The sequence below is a fragment of the Meleagris gallopavo genome, chromosome 2 (genome assembly GCF_000146605.3).
Source record: "Meleagris gallopavo isolate NT-WF06-2002-E0010 breed Aviagen turkey brand Nicholas breeding stock chromosome 2, Turkey_5.1, whole genome shotgun sequence".
Taxonomy (NCBI): Eukaryota; Metazoa; Chordata; class Aves; order Galliformes; family Phasianidae; genus Meleagris; species Meleagris gallopavo.
The window spans coordinates 96054946-96072091 of record NC_015012.2 but is presented as its reverse complement, the minus strand read 5'-3'; the positions used below and the strand labels follow the sequence as shown (position 1 = coordinate 96072091).

The following is a 17146-nucleotide window of genomic DNA, read 5'->3' as shown; positions in this document are numbered from 1 at the left end:
TTCATACATATGAGAGTACATATTATCCTGGAACTCAAGTCTTATAGGAGCGGCTGAGGGAGCTCGGATTGCTTAGTCTGGAGGAGGCTCAGAGGAGATCTAACTGCAGTCTACAACTTCCTGAAGGGAGGCTGTGATGAGGTGAGGTTTGACTTCTTCTCCCAAGCAACAAACAGGACCCGAGGAAACGGCCACAAGTTGTATCAGGGGAGGTTTAGGTTAGACATGAGGAAGAACTTTTTCTCTCAGAGAGTGGTCAGACACTGGAATGGCCTGCTCAGGGAAATAGTGGAGTCGCCATCCCTGGCAGTGTTCAAGAGGCGTCTGGATGATGGACTATGAAATATGGTTTAGAGGCTTGTGGTAGCAGAGGTAGTGGGAAGATGGTTGGACTAGATGATCTTGCAGGTTTCCAACCTTGCGATTCTATGATTCTATTATTATGAGCGTTCAAAATGTAAAAATGAAAGTAAAAAAAAAAATATATATATCCAAAAAAGAAAACGGTTACTCCAACAGCATAGGAACCAATGGAGAAAATAACAAGATCAGATAGAATTTTCTAAGACCACAGATTTCAATTTCTATTTTTTTTAAATATCTGCACATTTTCATAACTGTCCTACTATAAAGACCATCTCATGCAAATCAAACTAAAACCCTCAACTGCATCTGTTTTATATGAGTAAAATGCGGATTCCAACAGCCAGCAGTTTTACCAGAAATTCTGATCTGTCTTCAAGAACTTATTCAATAAATGTTAAATATCAAGGAAGTAGCAACAAGGCAAATGTTTATTTATTATTTAAACAGGTTGCCCAAGGAGGTTGTGGATGCCCCGTCCCTGAAGGCATTCAAGCCCAGGCTACTCTGGGCAGCCCGGTCTGGTGGTTGGTGACCCTGCACATAGCAGGGGGGGTTGATCATTGTGGTCCTTTTCAACCCAGGCCATTCTGTGATCTTAAAAAACAAACAAACCAACAAACCCCAAACCCTTCCCTTCATTGGATAAAAGAGAAACACAGAAGATCTTAAAAGACATTCTGCTTTATGCAGATATATACTTACAGAGGTGTATGTATGTGCATATACATGCACGTCGTTTTAGATACTTCTACAACAGCACTGTCATACACCTCACAGGAGGTGTACGATGTACTGACCTTTAATGAAAAGTAAGCTTAGAAGTCCAGATTCAACAGAATATTTGGTTTCTATTTTTTTGTTTGTTACTTTAAGTCTAGAAAGACTGAAGAAGAGATAGGAACTTGAATGCTTTTAGATACTGGAAGAAAGCATTTTTTAAATTTTATCTGAAATTGCATATTTCCATATAATTCAAAGTTTAAGTGCATATGATCTAAAAATAAAAAGGCATTCTGAATTAAAATTTGGTTCTGAAAGTCTTCAAAAATACTTCTTCAGCAATCTGGAGTTGTTATTTACTTTGAAGCAAGGAATACTTAAAAGAAACAATATTTTTTAAAAAAAAAAGCTAAAAACCAAAGCAAATCAAAAACTGAAATAGTTGCCTTATGACAAAGGGTTGCCCTACTCCCTTATCCATTCAAAACTGTATTCAGGTAGAACTGTGAAATGAGGTACTTCGTCCCTTTTAAGGAATAACTCTGTGAAGCTGGTACTGCCTATAATGAGACTATGTAGCCTTAGGAAGGGAAGCACAATTAAAAATTTTAGCAATACTCTATGCTCTTAAGATTAACATATATTTCTTAGTTCTAAATTATCTATATTGTCTTAGAAAAAATTGCATTTGCAAGTTTGACTACTCTGAATACCCATCTGGAACCACAACACTTGAGTGGTGTTTATTTAATCTGTATTAGCCGATTTCATAGCTGGAAGGTAACTCTGGAACAACAGAACAGATTATTTTTAAAGAAACTGAGGAGATGTACAAGGAAACTACTCCACATCATCATTACATACCATAAATATTAAAACTATTAAGCTGGAAAAAAATACAACCCCTGTCTCAGTTCATATTTAAGAGGAACATACCAACCTGGAAAATCACCTGATCACCTGTGAGGAAAATAAGGTCAAAGTTGCTTGGAATCAGCCTGCTGGCTGTACGTATCTTACATAAATACAGCGTCATTAAGATGTGGAACAGCTATCAAATCTTCCTAATACAGCTTCGAGGGGGGAGAGGGAGAGGGAAATGTTGCTCCCAAGGATGTAAGAGAGAAAAAGCAATTCTGTTCTGGCTAGCAGTAAACTATGCAGTACTGGATTACAGATCACAGAATCACCAAGGTTGGAAACAGAAAAAGGAAATTACTATAAATGCATCATTAACTAGCTAATTTAAATAATAAAATAGACATAAATCATTCATATATTTTGGTTAAAATATATTAGTTTGAATCCAGAATCCACTGATGTTTGGTAAGACTACATATCATTATGTGGTGTAACAAGCATAAAAGCAAGAGATTCAGTATCTTAATTTTGAATCACGGTATATAAATGGAGTAAGCACTTAAGAAACAATTTAAGAAATGAGACTATAGATAGAAACAATGTACACATTAATTGTAACACATGTACTATTTTTGTCATCATTTCTTTATATTCAAAATATCCATAGTATGGGATGTAATAAATCATAATTTTTTTTCCGTGTTTTCTGTGTGAAGTAAGGAAAGCTTATAACTGTGCTTCTTATAGCAGTGAAGATAGTCCCTTATTCATTCATCACAGAGGAGCATACCTCAAAGAATTTAAATTCCAAGTGAGAGTAGGAGGTGTGGAAGATGTTCTTGTATCAATTCAACTTAACGTGGTGAGCAGGGTTGGTTTAACTTTCCTCTCCCAGGACTCCTTTCTTTTCCTTTTGGCAATGCTGCCAGCCTCTCTTATTGTCCTGACATTTTATATGGCATTTGCAGTCATTCTGTGCAGAGATTCCACTACCGTTTTCTTTATCATGATTCTAATATCAAATATTTTTAAAAAAATCTTCCTTTCCCAATTTCTACAGTCTCTTCCTTTTGTCATCTCTGTCACCTGTAGGTGCACAACATTCTGGGAGGGCAGGGGAAGAATCTACTGTGATCCTGGTATTAGCCAGCGAAATTAGTTAATTCACTCCTCAATCTTTCCTGCTTGATCCAGAGATTAAACCAGTCTTATTTCCTACTGAAATCTTCAATTGCTTTGTTATGGATTTAAATCTTCCAAATTCAATTTTCTCTGTTCCCTATATTGAACTTTTTCTGCTTGAATGAGAGTGTACATTTTATAGTAAAGGCAGCCATCACTCATCAACATCTGTAAGGAAAGATCAGCCCTAGTTTTAACAGGGAGAATTCTTGCTAGCAAGTCTTGCATTTTCAAGTTTTTCTAGGTAGGAATTCCGAAGAGGAAAAAAGGACACTGCTGTTTGGCCCATATGATTACCCAATTCTGTGCCTGACAGCAAGAATAACTGATGACAGTATTTTGTATCAGATTAAAATATTAAAAATACCTGTCTGGAGTCAACACAGTAGCCATTTTCTCAACAGCAAGCATCTGGGAGGGATGGGGGAGAGGAGTTACTGCTGTAGTGTTTTTTTTGTGCAGCAAGCTTAAATTCAGTTTGTAATGTACATGCATCCTTATTTCCGTAAGTTTTTTGCAGAGAAAAGAAAAAAAAATATTCTGATTTCACTTCTTTTAAAATATGACCTTTTATTCATCTTTTGCTTCTGCACTCCTTATGATACTTTATAAACTCTCTCTTATGCCCTACCAGCTAATCTAACATGCCCATTCCACTGATAATGCTGTGTGTCTCTGAAAGAGCCAAGGATTAAAAGGAAACATTAAAATGGCATTTCATTTTTTATGAGATAATTTGGACTTGTTTCTGATTAATAGACCAGTAAGTTACAGAAAAGTTAACACTACCAAGATGAGTGCTCTAAAAGCTACAGTAGTTGAGAATAACCTAAGAACTAAAAAAAATAAAAATGTGTACAAGTAAAGACATGGCTTTTATCCCCCTTGCCAGAACTCTATATGCATAAGGTTTATTGTTGTTTTTTTTCCTTTTTCCTCCTTTCCCATTTTCTTTCTGATTGTGATGATACAGTATCATATTTACTCTACTATCAAGCAACCAGTCTTCTGTTTTCTGGTGGAAAATGCCTTAACTACTAATGCATTATTCAACATTTAGGTATATGGGCTCTAGAAACTGCCTTCATACTCTCTATCTTCCTGTGTTAGTGATCCTAGTACAATTTTTTTTAATACATGACCATAGGGATACACCAGTGTGTGCTGCAACAGGCTGACATCCCAGAATTCTCAGCCCAGAGATGCATCCCAGAGTCTTGAGGGAATTCGCTGACACAGTCCCCAAGGCATTCTCAATGATCCTTTTAAGTCATAGCAGTCAAGTGAATTCTCTGGTGACTGGAAAGAAGGCAATATCACATCCATTTTTAAGAAGAGTAGAAAGGATGACCCAATGATCTACCGAACTTTTAGCCTCACTTCAGTGCAAGAGAAGATCATGGAGCAGATCCTCCTGGAAGCCACAACAAGAACACCAAATAGAAAGAGGTGATACAGGATAACAAGCATGGTTTCACCAAAGGCAGGTCTTGCTTAACCAACTGTGTCACTTTTTATAATGGCATAACTGCATGAATGGGCAAGGGAAAAGCCACTGATGTCATCTACCTGGACTTCAGTAAGGCCTTTGACATAGTCCCCCCTAACATCCTTCTCTCCAAATTCGGAAGATATAGCTTTTATGGGTGGATTGCTTGATGGACAAGAAACTGGGTGCAAGAAACAGAGAGCAGTGATCAATGGCTCAGTGGTGTTTTTTTACTATAAGGTTGGTGAGGCCCAGAGAGGTGGGGGAAGCCCCGTTCCTGATGACATTCAAGGTCAGGCTGGATGGAGCTCCAACCAACCTAATCTAGATGTATATGTCCCTGTTCACTGCAGGACAGTTGGGTTAGATGACCTTTAAAGGCCCCTTCCAACTCAAACAATTCTATGATTCCATGACAAATAGAATAGCAAAAGATTTCTTTTTATACTTATTTATTCCCTTGGAATATAGTGTGATTAGACATCACTCAAATATTGGTTTAGCATGTTTTACAAATCTCCACTACCTTTCTGACCTTATTGTGGTCCACTGTAGCTTGATGTTTCAGTGGAAAGAAATGAAGAAATCAATACCACAAATAGTTGATTCTGTGAGTTTTTAAGTGTCCTTATTTACTCAGGTATAGATCTTAATTTATTCTTATTTTTAATACTGAAAAAGATACAATCTCTTCTGCTTTCTTAGGATGAAAGAAGACTTTTAAAGCGTGAAGATATTGAATAGTTGGGAAGAAAATTAAAGTATAGAGGAAAGGATAAAGAATTCACTCCAAGGCAACACGTGGAATAGAAGAAGGAACAGTGTGTCAGAGATCTCAGGAGCCCCTCAGTCTACTTCTGGAAGAAAGCAACAACTGCTGTTGCTATTCAAACAGCCAAGGAAACCAGGAAATTTCTGCCTACAATTGTTTAAACAATGCTGACTATTTGATCATTTGTAATTCAAGATAAAAAACTACTGAGGCTAGTGGTGCATTTTTTTTCTGTTCATCAACTGGCTACATAATAAATTCTTATTCTTCTATTTAGTTTAAATTATTTTGCAATTTCTACATTTAAGTTCCATTTTTATCCAAAAAAATTATCATACTCAAATCCTCCAAGTTCTTTTTAGCCTTGAAATCGGGAATCTAAGAAAATAAGACCTGGATTATCAATGTACACCGCCATGTGAGTGTCCACTATCTGTTCGTAACTTTGGGATCTATGGGCCAATGATACCTAAGGCTCAAGAAATATTAGTAATCTACAGTTTTGTGGCTGGTAAAAAAAAAAAAAAAAAGCATCAAACAGATACTGGACAGAACAGAAAGATTCTGTTTTCTTTCCCTTTTGCACTATCTGGAAAGATATAAACAGTTCAGATCTTTATGAAATATCATACAGAAAATGGATAGAGGAGGAAATCCTATAGATTCTACATGTATAAACTCTTATCTTCAACAGCTGTTTCTGGCTAGAATTAACTATTAAAATTCAAAGAGATTAATAAGTTTAAACTACAACACTATTACATTTACTTGTTAAAAATATTCCTCTCTCAAATCAATGTTGTAACAGCAGCATAAAACACAATGACCACCCATATTGTGATGGAGTAACTTTACTTCTTTTTACTTCTTACCAGCAACTCTGTAACACAAATCATCATTTAACTTTGTAGTTAATCACACTCTCCTTGGGGAGAAAAAAAAAAAAGAAAAAGAAACAATCTACAGTTAAACAGTGTTTTAGATTTTGAAAGCAAAAAAATAGAATCATAATGATAATAATAAAAATAGGGCAAGAACTCATGGTTAAAATAGATATTTCATAAATTGAGTATCTTACCTTTTCGTCCAGGGTATACATGAGGGTAATATTCATAATAAAGATCAGGCTGGTCTAAATTTCCAAATGGTTCAAATTCCATTTCTGCATTTTGGAAGAGATTCAGTTTTACGAGCAGTGCTAGTCTCACAAACCACAGCTACAAATGAGTACACATAAAAAGTAAAAGTTTGTTATTAGCTTCAATCACAAGCCACATCCAAATAAAACTTCAACTTTCTAAGTTTTTCTGATAAAGTGAAGAGTTTCTGTGTTACTTGCGGGTAAGAATTGGGATTTACATGATTTTTCATAGAATAGTTTCCTCAGAACATTAAAACAAAACTCAGAGACTGGTGCTTTATTTACTTATAAAGGTACTGAAATATTGAAGATGATTTGAATAAATAGGCTGTTTCAAAATTAAAACATCTCCCTTTAACTGATTTAGCATATAACATACACCATTCCAACTTCTATTTTTCCAAATTTGTGTAAATTTTAAGATCTAATATGATTTTGGTAAAACTCCATTAATTTGGTAGTTCCTAGGGTCAGGGTCTGACCTGTCAACTGGTCACATCCTGCAGATGCTCCAGGCATGAAGCAAAATTTTCCTGCGGCCCAGGAGAGGCCCCACGGAGGAGCAGGCTGTCCTCCTGCAGCCCCTGGGCAGTATGTGGAGCAGATCTTCATGTGCAACCATAGAGGTGCCCACAGTGCAGCAGTGAAAGTGGCTTGAAGGAATCCACAGCCCATGGACATCCCCGCAGGAGCAGCGTGAGCAGAGCTGCAGCCCGAGAAGAGTGGCCCACAGTGGGGCAGAAGGGCTGAGAAGACAGCTTGTTGGGACAGTGCTGGAATTGTTCCTGTAGGATGGGCTGTATGGTATGGAGCTGCATTAGGGCAATGCTGGGAGACATGCAGCCTGTGGGAAACCCATATGCGATCAGCTGGGGAAGGACAGCATTCTGTAGGATGGACTTCACATGGAGCTGGGGCAGAGAGTGACCACAGAGAAGAGGCAGCGACTGACTGCAGCCCTGATTTCTCATTCCCCTGTGCCACTCAGGGAAGTAGAAGAAGGTGGATGGAAGGAAGGTGTTCTTAGTTGGCTTTTAGTATTCACTGCTTTCGTCTGTTATCAACAGACAATAAATTACATTAATCTCCTTATGCTGAGTATCTTTGAGCTTACCTGCAAAGAATCTGTTGTATGGTTTGTAGGTAGTCCACTTTTTTTATAGCCTTGACCATGAGCAGTTAACAGACGTCCGCACAAATCAACTGCTGCCCTCCAATTTTTACTGCTCTGGGAAGAAGAAAAGAGTAAGTAGCAAGAACGCATAAGCAAAACCCCCTGACATGCACTACTGCTTGTTTTGTCTAAGGAACTACATTTACCCATCAGGAGAAAGACACGGTCAGGAGAGCTGGTGTTAAGAAGCACGATGACATTTGTCAAAGCTCCAGGTGTAATTAAGGAAAAAGTGAAGCAAAGCATGAGAGAAAGTAGTATTATCAGATCACTATAGAACACATTCTTAAGTATATTTTTTCTTCCATTAAACAAAATCCTGCCCAGCTATACAAGTCTCACTGCACTGTCACACTGTCATCCTACTATGGCTTCTGCCCTGTATGCAAATACAGCTGTGTGAGTATCTAATACAATGAAAATATGTTTAAAAAAGACTAAGGCTTCATGGTATTGGAGAATGTGCCAACAGAGCAATCAGCTGGATGGAAAAACACCAAGTAAAAGGTATGATGAGGTTTCATACTCTGACCTGTTTCACAGCCACATTCATTCAAAGAGCAGCTGAGCTATCACAGTGCACTGAATATCATCTTTTCCCTGCACTGTCATATCCTGGACAAAAATGGAGTTCCACTGGAAATGTAGAAGTTGATTGACAACATGATCATGAAGCAGCACAGCAGCTTCTGAGATGTCTACACAAAAACAAAAATCAATGCACATTTCTAACAGTCTTAAACAGAAATGTTCATCACCTACTCCTCTTCTGCAGAGACAAATCATTTTCTTACTGTCCTCAGAGCAGAAGCAGACTTAGATTCTCAAACTACTTAACTTTTCTTCCCAAATGAGAGTTAGTATCTAGAAGTAATAGTGGAACACTGCTGAGAAATTAAGACACTACAATTTTAAAAATCCTATTCTGGACACAAACAAAAACCAGTTTTTCTGCAGAAGACAACCAGGAAAAGTCAGATGACCACTGTAAAAGAAGTCTTTGGTAGAAAATGAAACATAGCATTCCTTATGATTCCAAAATTAGAGTTGTCTGCAGGTCACAGAGTGTAGCTCTCCCATGGAAGCTTAACTAGACTGCTACAATAGTTCAAACATGAGAGTAATACTTAGGCATTATATTTTCTAGAATGAGAAATGGAAAAAAAAAAAAAAAATCTTCCAATTAAGTAAAATGACCCAATCCAAGCCAAAAAGGAAAATATTTTTTATTCATTTTTCTCTTCAGTTAAGTGTCCAAAGAACTTTAATTATCAGAATTTTCACTGTATGTGAAAGACCATGTTTTCATTCTCTTGTGAGTATATTCATACATTCATATTTAAAAAAAAATTGAAAAAAAAAAAACAATCCCAAACCTGCCAAATAGCTACCACCCTCTCAAAGGTAACTGCTCCCTAGAAACCTTCTCCTCCAGGCCAATTTTGTTTGATGTTTTGAACTCCAGTTGAACAAAGAGAGCATATGACTGCAGAAGTACTCTAATTTATTCTTTGTATACAATACTATATGTTGTTTTCCTGAATGAAAGCAGTGAAGCTGAGGTGATGCAACAACAAGGACTAATACCCACGTGGAATTCTACTGTCAAGCAAAGAAAGTAATGTAAAAGAGAGAGGACAAATGGTAAAACTATGAAAGAAGATATAAACAGGTTATTTGCAGAATATGTGTTCAATGACAAGTGAACTCACCTGACAGAGAAAGAGAATTTATAACATTATTCAGGCTATAAGGAAAACTGCTGTGAGTCAGAGGTAAGCTACTGAAATTTTATCCAACAAATAGATATTTTTAGTGGTAAAAATTCAACTTCCCTCCTTAATCCTCTCAAGCCCCCAACTACTGTTTGCACTGTTCGTGGAGACTCTGATCTTTTCTTCAATCAGCTACAAAAATGTTGTAAATTACTGACTGATTTAGAAGTAGAGGAATACAAAACCCCTTCATTTTTAAGGAGAGTTTCTAACTTATTAAATATGTATGCCATACTACTGCATCCAAGTTTGTTATAATTGAAAATATATGCAAGAACACAACATTAATCACATGCAAAAGTAACTCTATATGTTTTTTTCTTTTGAAAATAGACTCAAAGGGAGTCATTAACTCTACATGTAACACCATTAAAGTGATTAAAATGTCCTCCTCCACTAGCTATGACATTCTTCTCCCCTGTAAATTACATTGGTAGAACACTTTCACATCAGTTAAGAAAATGTAGTTAGTAACCCTTTCCTGGTCTAGCAACTTGAAGAAATTATTGCATACTTAGAGCAATCATTGCATATTTATTGCAGCAAAATGCACAAGTTTTATTTTAGGTCTGTTTAGTGCAAACACCTTACTGCTCAAAATACCAGAAAGGTTTCTAGTAAGAAACACCATTTGTGTTTGCAAATTTGCTATTTGTTCAAACGAGGGTAAAAAACTTAATGTAAAATATGGAATAAGAACTGACACAATCACAACTTGCTTTTGTATGCATAATTTTTATTTGCTGGTGCAAAACAAAGCAAAGCTGTGAAGACAAGCTACTACATGTGCTTCTGTTAGAGATAAATGCCTTTTCCTATACCAAATTAATAAAACATTTCAGGAATTAAAAACTCATATTTCTTTATCATCTGCAGCCCTTTAAAGCCTCAGAGTTGCAAAACTGCTTCAAGTGCAGATCATCTCTACCATAACTCTACTGGGAGCACGTTTTCAGTTATCTGTTAAATTGTCAAAGTGCAATAGTTCAGCAAAGCAGCCATACAGCAGTGGGTACAAATCTCACCCAAACAACCAGAAACCAAATTCATACCAAAAAACACTTTTGCTAGCCCAATTTTACCAATGGAGCTCAGTTGGTGGTGAACAGCTCTTTGCCTCAGAAACAACACTGCTGTTGTTCGTGCACCTTTGGAAATTCAGCCAACTATCTTCTAGGTTGCATTCATCGTCTGACAACTAGCTGTCCTTAAAGTAACTTTCACAGTTTATATTATGATCCACCCAAAACAATCTCAGTCATCGACATTCTTTGCTGCAAACACTAATTTCATTGTCTCCACAAATTTATCTTTTAACTTGTAGAAGTTTTTTATTAGAACTTTTATACGGAAGGTTAAGAAATTATGTATACATTACATGATGTATACTGGAATCAACCTAAAGTATTATCTTTGATCCTGGTGAATGGAGCTGGTATCTCTATTTGCAGATACAGAAAGTATTGTCAATATAAAGGATATCACTACTCAAGGATCACACAGTTTATGGTATCAGAGTAATTGAAGAGGTAAAACATAGTTATTAACATGTAAAAAAACATGTATGTGAACATGCACAGTATACTGCTCTGAGCTCTAGACAGTCGCAGTGAGACAATGCTAGTTTCAATAGGAAAAGAAGAGATACCAAGAAGAGCTGTAGGATGGTTAAGCCAGTGTACCTATTACGGAATAACTGGAAGAAATCAGAAAATTTTGCCTTTAAAAATAAGATATAAAAAAATCTGAGAAATCAAAATGTCACTGCTGTCTCTCCATAAAAAATAACAGTAGAGAAGAAGGAAACATCAAAAAAAAAAATTCAAAAAGCAACACGAAACAGAAGTCACAATCGTTACAACACTGAGTGAATGCCGTCACTGGGGCATTTTAACCTAGCAAACCTAACAGGACTCAGCATTTACTTTTAGTTCCAGTGGCTACTGGTGCCATTTTATAGCATCTTCCTACAGTTCTTGGGTGTGTTAGATGGGACTCCATATTTACACATCTAAGTTTAGATGTTTCCAGTAACTGTATTGATTAGATCTCTTTTGACTTCAGAGTTCAGACACTAGCTCACATGTACACATTTAAATAGGATATTAGCTCCAACTCACACATAAGTCTATGTTTCTCCTTCCTGTGCTGTGGACCCCTTTGAAACAGGCCCTATTGCATGGTTGTCCATTGTAGAAAGGAATTGAATTATATGACAGAAGTGATCTCATTAATTTCTACGTTGATGTGTAATTCATATGGCTACTAAAGAGGTAAGGAAAAATCCTGTTTTTGTGGAAACTACACAGCAGTAATACAAATTGCAACAGTCTGAATTCAAGCTCCAGATTTTATCCAGATGTTAATTAGAATATTCCCTGTAAATGGCCCTTCACATGAAAAGATAACATTCTCTGAACATATTTTGTCAGGAATTCACTCAAAAACAGTAAAATTGTGGTTGCTAAAGAAGTACTTCTTGTACTTATTCTGGCCTGGCATTCAGCTTTCTAGGCAATATAATCTATTGCAGATAAGACTGCTGCCAGACAAAAATGAGTTTTCTACATTAACAATTTCAGAAAACAAAAACAAAACAAAAACAAAAAGAAAAAAACCCAAAACACAGTCCTATTGGCAAGGAACAAATAAACCAAATTAGTTCTTGTAATAAAAACCAAAGTTCTACAAACAAAACTGAGAACTCATTGTATTCCATACTCAGCCATCAGCTAACAGTTGGAAGCCCAGAACACTGAAGAACACTGACTTCTGGCTGAACGGCTGGTTTCAATTTTACAAAACAAAAACAAAACACCATCAAATGAGATAAATTTTAAAAGAAATCAGCTGCAGGTAGTAAAAGAAGTGACAGCAGCACAATGCTTCCTGCATTCTCTGCTTTAATTCCAAAGTCATAATAATGCTCTTATGAAGCTTAAGTGCACACTCAAAGCTAAAATGATACCCACGGCAGCACTGTACTTAAGGAATAAGATAGTTTGCAGCACAAAACAATTTGTATGGACAAAACTACTGGGCCAAATAGAGAAAGATTTGTTTCTTCCTGTATATCAAACTGATTCTTACGAAAGAGCGAATGTGGGGAAAAAAGCCCTTTTCCTTCTCTAGCACAGATGGAGACAAGATTTCTTAATGACAATTTTTTCTTTCTCTGAACTCTCCAGTTAAGCAGAACATAGAGACAGAAAAATCATCTCTATGATAGAGACCACAGTATGCTTTTCCAGGTTTAGTTTCAAAAATTAACTCTGAATTCGTCTGAAGAGACTATCTAGAATCTTCTAAACGTGACAAAAAGTCTCCTCTGAAGCTTTTACATGTAATGTAACGCAACTAAACTATGAAATGTTAAATGCTAAATACAAATTGTTATAACACTTACAATTCTTAAGTGCTTTTCCTCAGTAATTTTTCATTCATTTTTTTCAGAAATAAAATAAGCCTGAAACGTTTTGACATCTCAACAGATTAAGTTCAGCTCAGCCATTTAACAGTGATGAGTTTCACATGGAACACAGTGGTTGAAGGAACAAGGCAAAGCTCATGAGGCTGCTGGACGCAGCTATTTAAAGGTCTGAAAGAACCTTTCACTACAGAAAAATAAACCTTCATTTGGAAGCATTTTAGTGTAGTTTTCCTGCTTTGAAATAAAAAAATAAAAGCAGTTGAAGCTACCACTTCAGCTTTGCTTACCATTTTAATGGTACATCCTAATCTTCTGCAAAACACTACTGCGAAAACATCAAGAATGCATATGGAAATGAACAAAAAAGCTATTAAAATCTATTTTGAAACCATTTACACTATGTAAACATTAACAGCTGATAAAACTCACAGTATCTTAAAATTGCCTTGTTTCTAACTTTCGCATACAAAAAAAATTACTACATCCGTTAATACCAGTATTTAAATACCAGTTTCATTCCCATTAAGAAAATTACTGTACTTTGGCTAGTACTTCTGCAGGACCACAAACAGATTTAATATACACTTTTTAATTTCCTTCTAGCAGTCATTAGCTATTAGTAACGTTGAGGGAAGTGAGGGAAGCATGACATTTAATATATATTAAATTATGAACATTTGTACTTACAATTAGCTGTTTCAAGCCTACAAATGACTGTTCTACAGAGTTGGCATTTAGAACTTGTCTCTTCACTGCAGCTTGTTCCCCCAGGAAGCGGAGCATTAAGTCTTTTACTGCATCTCCCTTTGTGTTCATGGCAGGAAAAAAAAGAAGAAACACAATGAGATCCTTTTAAACATTATTTTGGTAAAACAAAATATCAGAATGAAGGTAAGCAACATATCTTTCTCACTTGAGAAATACTCATCTTCTAGTACTTTCTGCGTGAAATGAACATAAATGTATAGATATTTGCAGTGCTTTAATGAAAATTTCTATATTTACTACACGTTTTTGGTTAGATTCTTTTTTCTAATGTCTAGGTTTCAATTAGCATGAAAATGTCCACACTTATTTGTTTCCTTCAGATTATTAACCTTCAAATCACTATATTAAGTATGCATATACACATGCCCTTCAGTGCTGGCAACAAATGGCTAGTGCATAACTCTCTCTATATATACACATGCACAGTATACCTTTCACATAACTTACAAAATGCCTTTCAGAAATATTACAAATCAAAGTTTTACCTGATATTTATAACAGATAAAGTGGCACATGAACAACTGACTTTAAATATCTACAGGGAAAAAAAAAGTTAAAAAAAAAAATAATCACAGAACAAATTAAGCAAGTATTTTTAATTCCAGAAGAACTAGACAATAACAATATATAACTGTTGGAATTAGAGAAACCAGGCTACTGAAGCAGCTCAGTAATTGGAAGAAATGAGACTAGCTGAGACAGACAGACATTTAACATACAGATTTCTGAAGTCAGACAGATTAATTCTGCATTTTGCATGATGGAACAGCTAGGAGGAAGACTGTCCAAATACATGGTCTACTTCCAGCTTTGCTAGCAATAAACTGAGTAATTCTGTACGTGGTACTCTTGTGCCTCAATTTCATGTTCTAGCTCTGCTCAGCTATCTATTTCTCAACATCTTCCTAACTGCAGCCCAAGACCATTGTTCTATGTACTACTTTTGGAGATTTCAGAAGCTAATCAGGAAACTCAAATACATTTAATTCATAGAATGGCTTGGGTTAGAAGGGACCTTAAAGACCACCCAGTTAAAAACCCCCTGCCATGGGCAGGGTTGCCACCCACCAGCTCAGGATGCCCAGGGAACTATCCAACCTGGCCCTGAAGGCCTCCAGGGATGGGGCACCCACAACTTCTCTGGGAAGCTGTACCAGTGCCTGATCACTGGAGGAAATGAAACATTTCCTCCTAACATCTAATTTAAATCTCTCTATTAGTTTAAAACCATTCCCCTTTGTCCTATCCCTTTCTGCCCCTTTTAAAATTTGGAATCCCTCCTGTTTACAAATGCATATTCATACCAAAACTTTAATGCATGCTATTGGAAACTGATTTAACATTAAAAACATGCCTCACAAAATGCTTTAGCTGGCATTTTGAGTACTTCATAATTATAGTTTCAGTTAAATATGCAATTTAAAGCCCTACAATAATATAGAACGACAGCAAACCAAACGATGTCTGGCCAGTGAAAGAGAATAGTTAGGCCACTGAAAACCAGTAACTGGATGTGATGCAATTCATGTAGTCATAGAGAACCTCAAAGCTGGACTATACTGACATGTTTGCTTATAAATAATAACAAAGAAAGCAGGAGGGAGCTCCTTTGATCCCCTTGCTGATTTTGCATCAGGTCTTACCATAGAAACGTGTTACACTGACATACTGTAATGCCTTCTTTCCACTTACATGCTTTTGTACACGTGGATTTATACTTGGATCCAGCTTTGGATTTTATGTATGCTGTCAATACTGGTTTCCAATATACCAAGCAAATTTAACTCAGCTTACATTTTAGTCGTTTCAGGTACTAGTAGGCAGTGACATTAAATTTTCTGGTAAGGATGTAATACAAGAGGTCAGTTGGCAACAAAGCACTACACTAAACACATTCTTGGAGAGCTCTTATTCAGTATTTCTAAAATACAATGAACAACCTAAGTACAACCACAGATTCTTACCTGGATATTATCAAATTTTAATCCAGGCATGGTGAGATTCTCTTTGTCTATGAATACGGTGCTGTATTGTTGTGTGGCAACTGAGATGAGAACATTTCTGGTTTCCTCACTGGGAAGCCATGCATCATTTCTTCTGTCTAGTTCACTCATATTTAAGGCTGTGGCAAATGGGTCATCACTCCCAGCAAATACAGCCTGGATTTGTGAGAATGGTTTGGGGGACTGCGTTGTTTCTAGGGATGCTTGAGGACCACTTCCTTCAGGTCTCCCATTTCCCACAGAGAAAGTAGGGTTGGACTGAGCACAGGAACTTTCTCCACCATTTGACAAAGAGGACATCTGTTCTGGAACTGAAGAGCTCGCATTGGGATTACTGACAGAAATAAAATTGGAGGTAGTAAACGAGTCAAAAAAATCTGAAGCTAAAGTATTAGTGTTAACAGCATCACCAAAGAACTTGCTTAGACTAGGACTGGGCTGAACCACCTGTGGATTAGACTTCACTGGAGTCTCAATGATACTACTGAAACTGGGAGATTTCACCATCTGAGGCTCGAAGCCATCAGGCAGGAACAACTGTGGCTGAGCATTAGTATTGCTTGCTTGGCTGAAAATAGTACACACAGGGATAGGCTCAGCCTCAGCAGAAGGTCTGCTAGTACTGGGTGACGATATCTGGTCATCTGTTTTGCTTTCATCAATACCATTTGGCTTTGCTTCAACGGGAATGTTGTTTCCCAACTTTGGTTCATCTTTCTCTGTTTCCTGAATTGACTCTTCCTTTAAAGATGCCTGATCATCAGTTCCAATCTCCGAGATGTCTTTGGGCGTCTCTTCATGTTCAGTTTCACTCTCATTACTTAAAAGCTCTTCTTTAGCCACTTCTGTTTGAGTATTTCGGTTATCCTTAGCTTCCATTTGCTCTACAATCTCCTGCAGACAACCAAGTTCACCGGTGTCATCTTCACTGTTGTTTGGAGAGTCTGAAATAATGACACTCTCCATCATTTGTTCGTTAAGCTTATCTATAAAGTTATTTGAATCTTCTGATACCGTTTCATTCCCTTCAGACTCATCACCACCAAGATCAATGGTTTCCTCGTGAAAGAGGATTTCTTCCTGAGTTTTCTGCTGAGTTGTATTTCCTCTGTCCTCTTCATCCAAGGTGCTCCGAGCATCCTTAGCATCGCTTGCACTATTCTCCATGGTAGCTGAAGGGAGAAACCACATGCAGGAATTAGTTTCGTCACTCCAAATAACTACGTATCAAACGAACACTGTAATTCTTGCTTCAAAAGCACAATCATTTCACCATCTGACATTCTTCCTTCAAGATCTGCCCACGGAATAAAATCACAAAAAGGCTCTCTTCAGCCCGCGGCGTTCTGAGCAAGCCCCAACCGCTGGGATTCGCTGGCAGATGCCTCCACCTAAGCACACGCAGCAGGACAGCCGCAAGGACTAATCCGGCGCAGACAGGCAGGCAGGGAGCGAGCGGCTCAGC

General features: G+C 37.1%; 1 protein-coding gene across 1 annotated transcript in view; it reads right to left on the bottom strand.

Moving 5' to 3' along the window:
- TRAPPC12 (trafficking protein particle complex 12) overlaps positions 1–16883 on the bottom strand; it is a 43751-nt gene extending 26868 nt beyond the window's left edge. The window contains exons 1-4 of the mRNA XM_003204477.4: positions 15643–16883; positions 13598–13714; positions 7646–7759; positions 6469–6607 (exon numbers count right to left, since the gene is read on the bottom strand). Of these exons, the coding sequence (XP_003204525.2) occupies positions 6469–6607; positions 7646–7759; positions 13598–13714; positions 15643–16872 (1600 nt within the window). The 5' untranslated portion in view covers positions 16873–16883. The remainder of the gene's footprint in view (positions 1–6468; positions 6608–7645; positions 7760–13597; positions 13715–15642) is intronic.
- Between the last annotated feature and the right edge of the window lie 263 nt (positions 16884–17146).